Below are 16,239 nucleotides of genomic sequence, written 5' to 3' on the forward strand. Positions count from 1 at the left end.
GAGCAGATCGACACCAATTAACACGAGCCGACTTTTGTTCCTCGGTCAAACGGTGGGGCACCCAGCGCGAAACTAACTTCTTGACACCCAGTTCTTCATGTAAAATGGTTTGAATGGCTGTCATACCAATGCTGAGAGAAGCCCGAATCTGCTCGTATGTCACATGTCTATCTTCTTTTATTAACTGGCGTACAGCATCGATGTTATCTTGTGTTACCGCTGTTTTTGGCCGACCAGTAGAAGGGACTGTGGAGAGAGTAAGAGAGGAACGTCCACGGCGAAACTCAGAATACCAACGATATATAGTCGTTTTACTTGGTGCTTCAAGTTTATAAATAGAAACAAGCTCGGCGAGACATTGTTCTTGAGATAAACCTCGACGAAAGTTGTGAAAAATTATTGCACGGAAATGTTCCCGCGTAAGCTCCATTTTTTACACCAACTTGTCAAATTCAAATGGTCAATACTCTTTTATTTTTTACTTTTTTTAAAATTCGAAAATGGAATTATGTTTGAAAAAACACTACATTTGATACACCAAAAAGGTTTCACTCTAATTTATTCCTAAGTATTCTATTCCCGATCTTTTCGGTGTAGCCCTCGTAAATATCATATCCATATAGTCTACTGCTGGACTAAGCCCACTCTCAAAGCATGCCACTGGATGCGATCTATAGCTTTCCGGTATAGGTTGTGTGTGTACAGTGCTTATTGGGAATTGGGAGCCACCTGAAATAGGTTCTGTGGAGAGTGAGAAAAAAAATGGGATTGAAGTGAGAGAATCTTGTAACAAGTGCCTAGGATTTAGTCAGATGGAGGAATCTTCTAAAATCTCTTTTGAACTGGCTGCATTATAATACTTGTTACCAAAAATTTGAATCAATACCTATCTATCTATCTCCTAGATTAACTACCCATGTCCCGGGGCGATACACATAATTATACAGACTATAATAGATTTTTAGTGTCTATAAGAATGTGACTGATCAATTGGTTAGCTATAACCTAAACCCTATTTACCTCTTTCACAGGACTTCTCAACATCAACGATCCGGTTCCAAATGGAGCTGTCATCCCTCGAGGGCGGCGCGGCCGGCGGGCGCTGCGTCTCCTGTCGCACTCACTCCATCGCCACCAGCCTCGGGGAAGACGGAGAGGACAGTATGTCTCCTTCATCTTCAAGTCTTTTCTCTAATCAGGGACATAGAGCCCGAAGATTAGATTGAATGAATTTATTTCATACTTTTGTAGAGCTGAGGTTTTTGAATTAATGCGCAATTTGTGTAAATGCTTTTATGGTGGAAATTATTCCCAGCTACATTCTACATAATGTTTACTCTCATTATCATCGCCGAATAATCTGCCAATAAACAACTAAAGAATCTTGGATAAACCTATACATCTGATAGCCTTCCTGATCTAACCACTACGGAATACATGTCTGATGAGTCGCCCAAAATGACGGGCGGTGTTAGGTATTATTATTTTTCATCATCACTGCATCTGCCTTATGATTTTTTTCAATTGTTCCCACAGACATGTTGAACCTGGTGCAGCTGGTGTGGGAGTGCTGGGGCTCGGGCGCGCCGCACCACGCCGCGCTGCTGTTCGACCTGGACCAGTGGTACAAGGCGCAGATGCCGTGTGAGTATAGTTATAATATCGTTTATGCATACTAACATGAATATGTTTACGAGTGTAATCCCCGTAGAGATAGCTATATAGCTTCCACTATGTTATTGTATTTATGACGTTTCCTTATGTCTGGTAAGTAAAGTTGGTTTTCCTTTGCAGTCGTCAAAAATGTATGGGATTTGAACTGTCTAAAAAACAATAATATAATGGACAGAGTATAGAGGTTGACACTCACGTCGAGAACAAATTGAATTTGAAATGGACAACATTTCAAAAAACTAAAGCTGCTATAAATCGAAAACCATTTCGAGATTTAGCTCTAAAGGCCACAAAAAAAATGTTTTTGTATTTTTTGGATGTATCATTTTCGAGAAAATCATAAAATAGTAAAAAAGTGCTGATGACGTCATGCATCAGGTGCGATGCATTTTGATGATCAAAGCCTATAGATTTAAAAACAAAGTAACTGTCACTATCATTTATGATTGACGTTGACGTTTTATCGTGACGTTGTTGTTTATTTGGGTCATTTTCATAAATTCTCTTCTGACACTTTCTGACTATTTTTTTTATGTATCATATAAAATGGTTAGTACTTATTAAGAGATGACCTCTGTATAATATGTCTCAGAACATGCCACCGCCTACACAGCTGAAAAAATGCTTCTGAAAAATGCTTCTGCTTATTTTTTTACATGATAGTATCATCAGAAATATCAATGTCATTTGAAAATGACCCATTTGTTGGTTGGCATGTAAACAAAGTTTAAATGTCACTTGTCAGTGTCATTTATGTTTTTTTCGAGACTAAGGCAATAGACAAAAATAAAAATTCAGCCTAATATGTGAAGTCACTTCCGGTTTTAAAATAATTAACTTTAAGGTTAAAAATAACATGCAAAAATTTATGTATATACAAAATAAAAAAATACGGGTCCTCTAATTTTTTATAAACTTTCCGAATAGCTAATAAAAATATAGGGTAAAGAAAATGAAATGTTGTCCATTACATATTCCCAGGGCGCCTTCATTTACTTATTCTTTAGTAAAAGTAATAATTATATATACATGTTTAGAATAAAAACCTTTAAACTGCAGTACAACAAAACTCAAAACAAACATAAAAAACACGCAAACGCGCTTTGCGTTTTCCACAGTCTTATACTTACTATTAATATTGACTCCACACGCCACCGAATCACTGTTACACTCAAGAGAAGTGTGCGCCTACTAATTTATGCATACAAGCTACATGTGATCCTCGTTATGATAGTAGTCGAGAAAACTATCTCTTCTATGTTTACTATCAATAAAGATTTATTATTATCATTATAATTTCCTTCCAGCAACCTACCCGCTGCAGTCCAGTCCGTTCACGCACGCGTGCGCCCTGCCCCTCGACCGCACGCACGTGCTGGGCGCGGCGCTGTGCGCGCCGAGCGTCGCGCCGTACGCTTCTGCGCACAGGCTGGAAGAGCATTTCTATCCGAACTCGCTGAGCTATAGTAAGTATCTAGCAGCTGAGCTATAGTAAGGTTCTGGCTACGGTGATACGTAAAGTCAAGTCCATTCAGCCAGCTAAGTGTATAGTAAGTTTCTAGCAGCTATGTATATTACAATACAATCAGTGAAAATTACAACGAGTGATTCGTCGTATGCTTCCGCGCATTTACTGGAAATACGTTCTATAAGAAGTCGCTGACTTACTTTTCGGGCCACACAGTCAGTTTTGTTTCTTGAAGCGGTAAATAATATGCCAGAGTATGTATATTATACATTATATACTGCCGCTGGAGCGCACGCACGTGCTAGGCGCGCGCTGTGCGCGCCGAGCGTCGCGCCGTACGCAACTGCGCACAGGCTGGAAGAGCATTTCTATCCGAACTCGCTGAGCTATAGTAAGTCAAAGGTTTTTCTACAGTGAACTCCTGCATGTATGGTTAACCGGCTAAGTAAATAGTAAGTTTCTAGCAGCTATTTACAACAACGTTGTTATTTATATTTATTCGTGTTCGTGACACTATACCCATAGGACAACGCGAACTCGGGTGTTATACCTTATGTTTCTACATGACCATGATTCTACATAATCATATCATGTGTTTTCCATGTGATATCTATAATATTGTATCTTCTTTGCAGATTGTATTGTACTCAGCACATCGGAGGCCACCCTACTCAACACAACTGGTATCCAGCGACAGGTGAGTTTTATACCTACTTATGTTAATGAAAGGACAGTAAATAAAATAAGTATGTAATAATCTAAGAGGCCCGTGATGATTACAGACTTTTGAACACGACTTTGGAAAATTCCCCAGTTCCCGTTACGCCTTAGAATACCGAATCCTAACTAATATTATAAATGCGAAAGTAACTGTGTCTGTCTGTCTGTCTGTTACTCTTTCAGGCCAAAACTACTGAACGGATTTGAATGAAATTTGGTATAAATGTCGCAGGCATCTGGTTTAATCTCCTGTTTGATTGAACCGCTAGCCCGTTTATTGGATGACGCTACTCAGTTGAATGACTAAAGAACAACTCGTCAAGTGGTTGACTGTAACGTCCAACGTCTTGACTGAACGTTATTCAGCGAAGTCGTTAAATGGGATATAGTATAGCAACTTTGTAATGTCTGGTTAGGATGAACATGACCAGACAAGAGTCAACAAAAAGACTATTTTACAAAGCTCTCATCTCACAAATTAACTAAACAATAACAATAAACGTACCTTGATATTGTTGTTCATAATTATCCATTTTCAGCACATTTTTTCTTTGAAACTATCCGCCTACGGTGTAATAATAGGTAAATCCATGTTGTCACACAATTTTAACATAAATAACGCACTTTAAAGCTAATTTATTTGCACAAAATAACAATACAAGTGCTTTTTGTGTCAGCTGTTCGCTGTCAGACGCCATATTTGTTTTATTCACCACCTGACTGACTTTAAGTCCGCTAACTAGTTGGACGTTTTGTGACGCTTGTACATTCAACGTTCGGCCTAGTCATACAACTGAATAGCGTCATCCAATGAACGGGCTAGCGGTTCAATCAAACAGGAGATTAAACCAGATGCCTGCGACATAAATACGGTCTAGACCCTGGGAAAGAACATAGGCTACTTTTTATCCCGGAATTCCCACGGGAAAACTTTAAGGCGAAGCGAAGCGCGGGGGAAAAGCTAGTACGTAGTAGCATATAATACTTTAACAACATTCTGTACCTTTCCTCTCCAGGTGATCAACAGTCTGCTCTCGCAAGGCGGATCGGCATTGCTCGCGCCTCATCCGCTGTACAAGGCGGCCGCTGAAGCCGGCCTGCTGACTCACGGGTCAAGGGATAGCGAAGACTTGGTATGTTAATTAGAGTGTGTTCTTAGGTTCACGAAAGATGATTAAAAATGGCGGCACAAAATTTTTCAATAGAAGCTGGTGTGATACGAACACGATTGAATATAAATGTCGTACTCGCTACGACATGCCATGCCATGTTCCTTAAACACCCTGGATAATCTATGGCTGAAGCTTTTCAGATCGTCATACACCCTAAGTATTTTATATATCATTCTGATTTAAGTCTACACGCTTTAGTTTACATCTTTATATGTATTTATTTATCGTATGGCAGATGTTAAATATTTTTATTATAACCTATAACATCTTATTTCAGGAAGAACAACGTCGCGCCCTGCTAACGGTCGCGCTAGAAGCCCGTCTGTCCCGCTTCCTCACCCGCTGCGCACACGACTGGGCGACAGGGACGCACTCGGGCGCCGGCTGCACGCTCGCGCTGCTCGTGAGTCGTGACCAGATACTTAATTTTTTTTATTTTCCTCTCTAGTCTTCGATGGTAAATGATAGCGTAGTGTGATATCTCTAGCCCTTCAAGTCAAGAGTGGGGATTACGGCAATAACCCTTTAGTATTTAAAAATGACCTTCAGCCGGTTGTTTATGTTTATCTGTACCTCAGAGGTAGGGCGTAATAAGTCCACTCTTTGAGAGTTTTATGTTTTAAAACTTATGGGTATGTAGTTTGTACCGGTATTTTTTTAAATGGTAATTTTCCTCTCGATTTTGTAATTTTAATCACAATACTCTCCCCCTCAGATCGACTGGGCCTGGCAACGCGCCATCGAGCTCAAACAGTCCGTCAAAGACCTCACAGCCCCGCTCTTCGTCTCATCATCTCCAGCCGACCGCGCCATGTTGCGGAGCCTGGCGCACTGTGTGAGGCAACTAGCCGAGCTGACCGGCCTGCTGGACGCCGTGTCGACGCAGTGCTGCCGCCTGATGGTGCCTGATGGTAATAATAATAATAATGATAATAAATATGTGGGGACATCTCACACACGGCCATCCGACCCCAAGCTAGGCAGAGCCTGTGTTATGGGTATCGGACAGCTGATATTTATGTACACAAATACATAGATAGATACATATTAAATATAAATATCAACACCCAAGACCCGAGTACAAATATCTGTCTTTAAACAAATATCTGCCCCAGCCGGGAATCGAACCCGGGACCTTCGGCATAGCAGTCAGGGCCACTAACCACTACGCCATTCGACCGTCTGGTGATGGTGAGTGTCTGTAGTACTGTAGTATAGAGGCAACTAGCCGAGCTGACCGGCCTGCTGGACGCCGTGTCGACGCAGTGCTGCCGCCTGATGGTGAGTGTCTGTAGTACTGTAGTATAGAGGCAGCCGGCCGAGCTGACCGGCCTGCTGGACGCCGTGTCGACGCAGTGCTGCCGCCTGATGGTGCCTGATGGTGAGTGTCTGTAGTACTGTAGTATAGAGGCAGCCGGCCGAGCTGACCGGCCTGCTGGACGCCGTGTCGACGCAGTGCTGCCGCCTGATGGTGCCTGATGGTGAGTGTCTGTAGTACTGTAGTATAGAGGCAGCCGGCCGAGCTGACCGGCCTGCTGGACGCCGTGTCGACGCAGTGCTGCCGCCTGATGGTGCCTGATGGTGAGTGTCTGTAGTACTGTAGTATAGAGCGTGGGACCCCCTCTGTTCGTTGAACGCAGATAAAGTTTACACATCATTCGGGGAGTCTCCTACATGAAATTTCTTTCATGAGAAGAAGTTTTCTTTCATGTCATTGCGAAGAATTTATTTTAAGAGTAGGAGTACCTACTGTTCTCTTCGCTCTTCTTTATCGGACTTTAATAAAAGTAGGTATTATGGTCCAAGGTATGTAACATATATCCATCAAAGGTATATGTCTGGCAAAGCAATAAGGCCGCATTTTTGTTTTATTTTTGTATTTTTCTATTTATTTATTTATTATTTATTATTTATTTATGGAAAACCAACAGTTACATATAAAAAAATAATTTAGACAGAAAATTATAACTTAAACCAAAAACAGTTTCCACTTATAATATAACTTAGATAGTTAAGACAGTTTAAAACATATATATATAAGTATATTTTAATTTTAATTAACCTACCGATATACAAAAAAAAAACATTAAGAATAACTTAAATTAGGTATGTCAGTCAGTATGTAAGTTATTTTATCTATTTTTAAATAAGGTATGTCAGTCAGTACGTAAGTTATTTAATCTATTTTTGAGAACATTGCTTGATAGCATAAATAAATCTAAATCTTTACAAACTTTATTACATAATTTACTAGCTCTGATAAGAAAAGAATTCTGAGAATAATTCGTTTTAGCATTTGGTATTGAAAACGTTAAACATGATCTAGTTAACTTAGCCGGACAATTAAAGTTAATCTTACTCAATAGAAAAGGTGTATCCAACAAATTGTTAATAATCTTATGCAAGAACATAATATCACTGTGCATTCTTCGAGTTTGAAGTGAAGTGAGCTTAAATTTTTCATCACCACATAATCTAAAGTTAACATATTTAATAAATTTATTTTGAATTTTTTCAATCATATTAATATAGATGTGATACTGAGGACTCCAAATAACGGAGGCAAATTCCAGCACACTCCTTACGTACGCAAAAAATAAAATTTTGTAAGTTGCTGGATTTCTGAAGTCCCTACATGATCGGAGCACAAAGCCCAGCATACTATAAGCCTTGTTGGTTATATGCTCAATGTGGGGAACAAAAGACATCTTCTCATCCAGAATGACACCCAAATCCCGAACCCTATCTACCCTTTGTATATTTTGGCCATTGAGATAATAAGTAGTAAACGTGGTGTTAGTTTTGCGAGAAAAGGATATAACATTGCATTTGGAGACATTCAGAGACAAATGGTTCACCGAGCAAAAGACACATAAATTATTGAGATCACTCTGCAAATTGGTACAATCCTGAGGCTCCCTGATTATTTTAAATATCTTTTTATCATCTGCATAGAGCAAGCAATCTGAATGATGTAGATAATATAATATATCGTTAATAAATATATTAAATAACAGAGGACCCAAATGTGAGCCCTGGGGTACACCAGAGTGGACTGGCACAAACGCAGAAGTAAATCCATTTATAGCTACAGCCTGACATCTATTACTTAGGTAAGATTCGAGCCAACGTAGAAGGTCCCCATGTATACCGACTGCTTCCAGTTTACGCAACAAATGAAAATGTGATAGTTTGTCGAACGCTTTGGAATAGTCAGTATAGACAACGTCCACTTGATGACCATCCTCCATAGCCTTCAGTACAGTATGGGTCAACTCGCAGAGATTAGTTTCCACTGATCGACCAGACACGAAGCCGTGCTGGTTGTTGATTATGGTTGGACGAATAAGGGGATAAATAATGTCGTAAATAATTTTTTCGAACAATTTTCCAAGGACACATAATTTTGAAATTGGGCGATAATCAGTGACTTTATGCCTACTACCTGTTTTAAAAATTGGAATTATGTTCGTCCTCTTCCAAATAGCGGGAAATATACCTTGTGAAAGTGATTTATTGAATATAATAGTTATAGGTATGTATAAAACACTAGCGCAGTTGACCAGAAAAAGGGGAAGAATGCCATCAGGGCCCATACCCTTGTTAATATTAATGTTTTTAAGATATATTAGAACCTTATCCTCATTTAGGATGACTTTCGATATATCTAACTTTGAATCAATGTGAGTGAGGTCCGCTTCTATCGACGATGGAGGAGGTTTCTCATAAACCGATTGAAAGAAATTGTTAAACAAATCACAAATACCTTGAACATTGGCGGCTGATTGATCACCATATACCATACTATTAGGTAGTCCATTGCTGCTCTTTTTATTCTTAATAAAGTTCCAGAAAAATTTAGGGTCACATTTAATATTTTCTTCACAGTGGGCAATATATTCTGAGTAACATTTATTCTGCATAGCCTTTTGACGCTCACGAAGTAAGGAGAAGGTGCGATAGTCATTTAAGTTCTTATATTTTTTCCATTTTTTATGATATTTTAGTTTTTCTTTTATAATTTTTTTTAATGATTCGTTAAACCAGGTAGGGTATTTGTGTGGTTTTTTGATAACTTTAGTGGGTACGTGGAGATCAACAGCATCATACAACTTATTATAGAAATATGTGCAGGCGGAGTCCGGGTCAAGACAGGCTAACGCGTCGGGCCAGTCTGTTTCTGCCAGCCAGGACCTTACAGAAGTGTAATCAGCCTTGTGAAATAGTTTCACAGTTTTATTAGGGCATTTTAATGAGGGTTTGACATTGATATCAATTAAAATATCCAGAGATGGATGATGTCCATCCTCCTTTACTACTGGCATAGGGCATCTAGATACTGTGCACTTGACAGAGGACAAGATCAGATCTAACATTCTGGAATTGTTATTGGGTATTGTATTATATTGTAATAAATTGGTATAATTCATAAAACGATTCAGTTCTGTGACCAAGGGGGGTGATAAATTACCGGAAATTAATTTACAAGCACCATCTGGAGACGGTTCCCAGATCGCGTGTGCAATATTAAAATCACCCACTAACAAAAAATCATCATCAGGAAATAAGTTTCTTTGTTCCTCGATAAAATCTAAATACTTGCTTAAGGATGTTAATTGTTTATTACTCTGAAGTATATAACAACAATAAATACGTATACTCTTAAGGCAGTTACCAATGTCAGAGTACTCTAAAACAAGTCCCGTGAGCTCGATGTCGGGTAGAGAGCGGGGGTCGGGCAGCGGCGCCGCGCGCGTGCGGAGCGAGCTCCGCGCCGCCAGCAGCACGCCGCCGCCGCGGCCCACCGACAACCGCTCGTATGGCCTATCAGTACGGTAAACTACATATCTACTATCGAAAAGTTCTTCGTTATAAATACCAGGCAAAAGCCAGGTTTCTGTAATGCATATTAAATCATAATTGGAACTCAATATACTACATTTGAATTCACGAGTTTTCGTACGTAGGCCGCGTACATTTTGGTACAGTAGTTCCAGAGTCATTTTAAAAAGAAAACCAAAACACACAGCAAATAAATACAGTTAGTTAATGTATTTGATGGGGTCAGCGGGACCAATAGATATGCTTGTAATTGTATTATTTGTCTATTCCAGCGCTAAGCGAGCTGGAAGAGCGCCACGCGTGCGTGTCGTGCGTGTGCGTGCACGCGTGCGTGGTGCAGTGGTGCGCGTGCGTGGGGCTGCTGCCGGCGCGCGGTCCGCCGGCGCCGCTGCAGGCCGCGTACAGGGAGAGGTGAGACACTGTGTACAGGGTGTTGTTCTGTGTACAGCCTGGTAGGTTAGTGAAGAAAGGGAACTATTTTGGGCAGCCAGCTACTTACTTGGGTGGCGAAGTATTAATAAAAGTGGCCTATTAATTTGTACCCTTTTTTGCCAAGCTATATCTTGTTTCAATTACTGAACTGAATTTCCAATCCACAATAGCAGTATCCATAAATGGTTGTGTAGATTTTAGGTTCCGTATTCATAACAAATTAAAGCGGGATCCGTAGAAATTACACAGAATCCGCTGTCACCGTGTAACTTTAACATCAGGCTGTAAAAGGGGGTTTTTATGCCATACGAGTAATAATGTCAGTTATAAGGCCGCCAACTATACAATTTTCAAATGTTTTATCTATCTTTGTGAAATCCTGTGAATTTTTTTTCTATAAGTATTATTATTCAACCATTTATTCTCTCTTCCAGACGCATCAAGCTGCACCGCCTGCACGGCAGCGGGCTGTCCGACTCGGCAGCCGCTGACACGTGCTGCCCTCTGTTGTACATCGACCAGCTCATCGCGCACCAGTTCGGCGACCAGCTCACACAGTAAATTATTATTAATTTTACTAGCTGTTGCCCGCGAGCTTCGCTTCGCCTTAAAAAGTTTTCCCGTGGGAATTCCGGGATAAAAAGTAGCCTATGTTCTTTCCCAGGGTCTAGACCGTATGTATACCAAATTTCATTCAAATCCGTTGAGTAGTTTTGGCGTGAAAGAGTAACAGACAGACAGACACAGTTACTTTCGCATTTATAATATTAGTTAGGATTTTATTGTTGCACTAAAAGTGGGTTAACCTGTTAGCTGCCTAAACACATAAACACAATACAATGCTTCGTAAAAAGTCTCCTTCCCAATTGGAGGTGTTAAATGGGGGAGTCAGCGACGTCGTATCGTATTTATAGGGATCCCTAAGAGAGGATCTTTTCAAGACACTGGATGTCAGTTCTGAAGAGGCAAACACTAATTTGAGTGCAGCAAATCAGCAGAGAGGTGTTATAAGTTCAATGTGGATGTCTGTAGCTACAGTTCGGCCGCTGACACGTGCTGCCCTCTGTTGTACATCGACCAGCTCATCGCGCACCAGTTCGGCGACAAGCTCACACAGTACTGTATTGTTGATACTCAATTATGAATCATTCTGGCAAGATCGAGTGTACTTGCTGCATAAGGCCTCACAGCTTACACACACATAAACACGTTACGATGATACGTCGTAAAAGTTTCCTTTTTACTTTCACGCGTTTATTGAGAGAGAGAGACCAAGAGAGTGGCATGACACGACTTCGTATCTTGTTTATGTGTCAGAGCCTTATGCGCGGATCTTTCGAAGACACTGAACTCGATTCTGAAGGGCATAACTTAAAATTCTTTGTTTAAAATTGGATTCTATGAGTGTTTCTATAAATTTCATTTAACACTCTAAAATTTTTGTTTTTTTATTATTAAATAAAATATAGTGTCCTCGAAATCCGACTTTAAATATCCATTATTGATACACGCTGTATACAGGTTTTTATAACACCTATTCCCCTTCCCCACCCAGAATCTGGAAAGCGTGCGGCAGCGCCAACGGCCTCTACCCGCCGCCATCTCTATACGCGCTGCTGCGAGTGTACCTGCTGCCGGGCGCGTCGGAGCAGGACAAGCACGCGCTGCTGCTGTACCTGCTGGTCGACTACTGCGCGCTGCACGACGAGCTCAGGTCAATGTAGAATTAAACTGTCTGAAATGGAGGATAGGTGTCTAAAATGGAGGATAGGTGTCTAAAATGGAGGATAGGTCGTGTTTTTTGCTTATAACTCGAGCTCTATCTAACCGATTTTGGTAAAAATTGTGTCTATAGATAGCTAATTTAATTGGGCCCATTTTCTTTATACTCATCTTTGGTTCAACATTGATAATTAAACAGTTTTGCGTATTACAGAGATATTGGATCGGGTCTACCGTTGAGCATCGAAAAATAAGTTACGTCTATCACTGTGTTCAAAGACTTCATATCTAATGACAATATGTTTCGCCCACAGGGACGAGGCGGTGATTCGTCGCCTCATGCAGTTCCCCACCATGTTCGGGCTCAGCAACACTGCAATCAAAGCCACGCAGGCCTTCTGGCACCTCGACCACCGGGACTTCGATGTATGTACACCTATGAATAATCTATATGACGTCATCATCATCTTAAGAAAATTAGGAACGCTACAAATACTGTGCCGTCGGCCTTCCTAATCATGTCTTAAAGCCACTAACGGCTAAATATCTGAACTCGTCGGTACAGTGGGCCGGGGGGCGTTCCATGCTATGCTTGGCCTATTTAGTCCTACATTAAATTACCCCCCGGGTCATCGGAAAAGTGAAAAAGACAGTGAAATACATCGTGCAGCTGAGATGATAAAACAGAAAATTGTTTGAAGCACCTGATTACTAAACCCATTCGCATTCAACGCAGCAAAGAAATACCTTCTGCCTCTATCCGCGTGTTAATAATGCCCCCAGTTCGCGCTAGACCAGCTACAATGTCTGACAGGCAACACTCTGTCGGACTGGCAACATGGCGTGGTACTATCGGCCTTGCTAGCACAGAACAAGACTCAAGCTGCCTTGCACTACTTGCACGTGCGAGGGAATCATGATTCAGGTTAGTAATAAAGACTGGACTTATTTACAGTCCCAAATAATGGCATACCTTTCAGAACAATAGTTTACTTATCAATTTTGAACTACGATTTTTCAACAGGTACACCACCCCTATAACTATCATAAATTATGTCTAAACTGCCTGTTTCATCCAAAGGTTCACCTACAACCTGTAGATGCAATAAGGCCGCCTTTTTGTATTATTTTATTTATGATTTCTTATTTTGTATTCATTTATTTTCATGAGGCAAAATAAAGAGTTTTCTATTCAAAGACCCCGATTTTCAGCTCACGTAAATCTCAAAGGGTCCATTCCAAAGGTCGAGTAGTTTACTAAGTATTGAAGTTTATATTTTTATTTCTGTGACACATACTCGTATGTATTTCTATATCTCTCAACAGACACCCGTCGCGACGTCTTAAGCTCTGAAGACAAACTGAACGAATGGATGGCGTCGTGCCAACTTCACGTCGCTCGAGGATTGGTCGCTTCAGCCGTGGACTTAGTGAGGAATAGCGCGGCCAATGCGGCCGAGACGGAGCTATTGATGACTAGTCTACTGGACGGTGAGTGCGAGTGAGATAGGTAGAGATAGATTGAACGAATGGCAGTCGTCCTGCCAACTCCACGTCGCTCGCGGATTGGTCGCTTCGGCCGTGGACTTAGTCAGAAATAGCGCCGCCAATGCGGCCGAGACAGAGCTATTTATGACTAGTCTACTGGACGGTGAGTGCGATTGAGATAGGTATAGATAGAATGAACGAATGGCAGTCGTCGTGCCAACTCCACGTCGCTCGCGGATTGGTCGCTTCTGCCGTGGATCTAGATAAAGATAAAGATAAAGATAAAAATTCTTTATTCGGTGTCCAGCACCAGCACACACCAAAAATACACAAGAAGAAAAAAAATATATATTAACAGTATACTTTTTAAGTTAAGATATAAAGTAACAACAAGTAATTGTTATTCGCGTGATAACAATGTTTATTAACTTCCTTACGGCAGGATTCGCGCCTTAAACGTAATTAAGAATGGCTTTTTCACAGGATTCCAGCTGAAATGGATATCAGCTGACATTTATCTTAAAAGGGTTTACTGGAAGTACTTACTGCCTACACACATTCTTTCACACTTACTAACCGGTAGTTTCGTAGACTGTTAAAGTTAAGTACTTCGATAATTAAATATCCACTTTTAAGCCTAAGTTTAATGGCAATCAGGTTAACATCGACATGCGTTCTGTGGCATGGCGGTAGGGCATGCAATACCGGAACAATTTTCAATACCGGTATTGAGTTCCGGTATTACAACTCAATACCGGGATCCCGGTATTAATACCGGTATTAGACTTCCTTGTCATAAATGGCATATAATGTGTTTAAAGGTCGTATACGTCAAAATAAAACAAGAAAATGCAATCATATTCTGTATTTTGTTGTAGATTTTTACGAGAATTAAGTTTTAGAGTTTAAATTTTAGAATAAATATTTTTTTACATCCGGTGTCGGTATACGCATGGTCAACAGTAGATTTCTAGTCAGGAATAGCGCGGCCAATGCGAGCGAGACGGAGCTACTGATGACTAGGCTACTAGACGGTGAGTGCAAGTGAGATAGGTGTAGATAGAATGAACGAATGGCAGTCGACGTGCCAACTTCATGTCGCTCGCATGTAAATCTACCTCTTTCTATATTATAAAAAAACCGCATCAAATTACGTTGTGTAGTTTTAAAGATCTAAGCAAAACTAACGTACAGGCCGATGCTGGGAACGAGTTTGCTTTCTACTATGCAGTGATGTTATGTTCGATATGCAAAGTACCTAAAATTTGTAAATAATACCTGTAACCTAATCATTGTCCACAGTATGCCGCACCACGGGAAAGCTATCCCAGCTACTACAAGTGTCGCTTCTACCTCACGAGGAGCGAATATTCACTCGCTACCTGGAGCGATGCGGCGACACTCGCGCCCTCGACATACTCGTCATGTACTATCTGCAGCAGGCCAGGTCAGTCAGTGTCGCTACTTCGCTACGAGGAGCGAATATTCACTCGCTACCTGGAGCGATGCGGCGACACTCGCGCCCTCGACATACTCGTCATGTACTATCTGCAGCAGGCCAGGTCAGTCAGTGTCGCTACTTCGCTACGAGGAGCGAATATTCACTCGCTACCTGGAGCGATGCGGCGACACTCGCGCCCTCGACATACTCGTCATGTACTATCTGCAGCAGGCCAGGTCAGTCAGTGTCGCTACTTCGCTACGAGGAGCGAATATTCACTCGCTACCTGGAGCGATGCGGCGACACTCGCGCCCTCGACATACTCGTCATGTACTATCTGCAGCAAGCCAGGTCAGTCAGTGTCGCTACTTCGCTACGAGGAGCGAATATTCACTCGCTACCTGGAGCGATGCGGCGACACTCGCGCCCTCGACATACTCGTCATGTACTATCTGCAGCAGGCCAGGTCAGTCAGTGTCGCTACTTCGCTACGAGGAGCGAATATTCACTCGCTACCTGGAGCGATGCGGCGACACTCGCGCCCTCGACATACTCGTCATGTACTATCTGCAGCAGGCCAGGTCAGTCAGTGTCGCTACTTCGCTACGAGGAGCGAATATTCACTCGCTACCTGGAGCGATGCGGCGACACTCGCGCCCTCGACATACTCGTCATGTACTATCTGCAGCAGGCCAGGTACTAAAGTTTATCACTTATTTCGTCGGTTCAGAGGGTATTGCGTCTCACGTTATGTTTGCCTGGCTCTTCTACTCCATCTGTTTTTTAGTGCTACTTCACTTCAATTTACAGATTTTAGAAGCTATTTCAATAACCCCTTTTACGAATTACCCGATCACTGATCTTTCTATGTACAGTAAGCTAATTAGTTAATTAGTCTGTTTCTGTAATTAACTCAAGAAATTTGCTAGGCAAATAAGCTTATACCGACTAATAAAACTGACTGTAGATGTTTATTTTTGAGAACAACAGCGCAACTAAAAAATCATTAAAATAATAAACAAACTTCTCCGCAGATACCTAGAAGCGCAAATAGTGAACAACAAGATCCGTTCCAAAAGCGGCGACAGTACTCGAGACATCGTGGTGGACGCGGCCTGCCGGGCCCTGCCGCGCCTCGCGCCGCGCCTCGCCGCGCCCGCGCAAGTAGCCGCGCTGCACGACCATAGTGAGTCATAGTGTGTAATAATAATATGTGGGGACATCTCAACACGGCAATTCTAACACAAGCTAGGCAGATATATGGGCACCGGACAGGGGCA

At 41.6% G+C, this 16,239-nt stretch overlaps 1 protein-coding gene across 6 annotated transcripts in view; it reads left to right on the forward strand.

Moving 5' to 3' along the window:
• LOC105397240 (protein ELYS) overlaps window positions 1–16,239 on the forward strand; it is a 60,882-nt gene that overhangs the window by 4,147 nt on the left and 40,496 nt on the right. For all 6 annotated transcript variants that reach the window (XM_048631789.1, XM_048631793.1, XM_048631790.1 and 3 more), the window contains exons 7-21: window positions 1,032–1,161; window positions 1,537–1,644; window positions 2,982–3,140; window positions 3,778–3,839; window positions 4,879–4,995; window positions 5,312–5,437; window positions 5,750–5,945; window positions 10,149–10,287; window positions 10,743–10,865; window positions 11,864–12,022; window positions 12,345–12,456; window positions 12,814–12,955; window positions 13,357–13,521; window positions 14,821–14,965; window positions 15,994–16,145. In XM_048631789.1, coding sequence (XP_048487746.1) covers window positions 1,032–1,161; window positions 1,537–1,644; window positions 2,982–3,140; window positions 3,778–3,839; window positions 4,879–4,995; window positions 5,312–5,437; window positions 5,750–5,945; window positions 10,149–10,287; window positions 10,743–10,865; window positions 11,864–12,022; window positions 12,345–12,456; window positions 12,814–12,955; window positions 13,357–13,521; window positions 14,821–14,965; window positions 15,994–16,145 — 2,035 coding nt within the window. The remainder of the gene's footprint in view (window positions 1–1,031; window positions 1,162–1,536; window positions 1,645–2,981; window positions 3,141–3,777; window positions 3,840–4,878; window positions 4,996–5,311; window positions 5,438–5,749; window positions 5,946–10,148; window positions 10,288–10,742; window positions 10,866–11,863; window positions 12,023–12,344; window positions 12,457–12,813; window positions 12,956–13,356; window positions 13,522–14,820; window positions 14,966–15,993; window positions 16,146–16,239) is intronic.

This window comes from Plutella xylostella, chromosome 29 (genome assembly GCF_932276165.1).
Source record: "Plutella xylostella chromosome 29, ilPluXylo3.1, whole genome shotgun sequence".
Classification (NCBI taxonomy): Eukaryota; Metazoa; Arthropoda; class Insecta; order Lepidoptera; family Plutellidae; genus Plutella; species Plutella xylostella.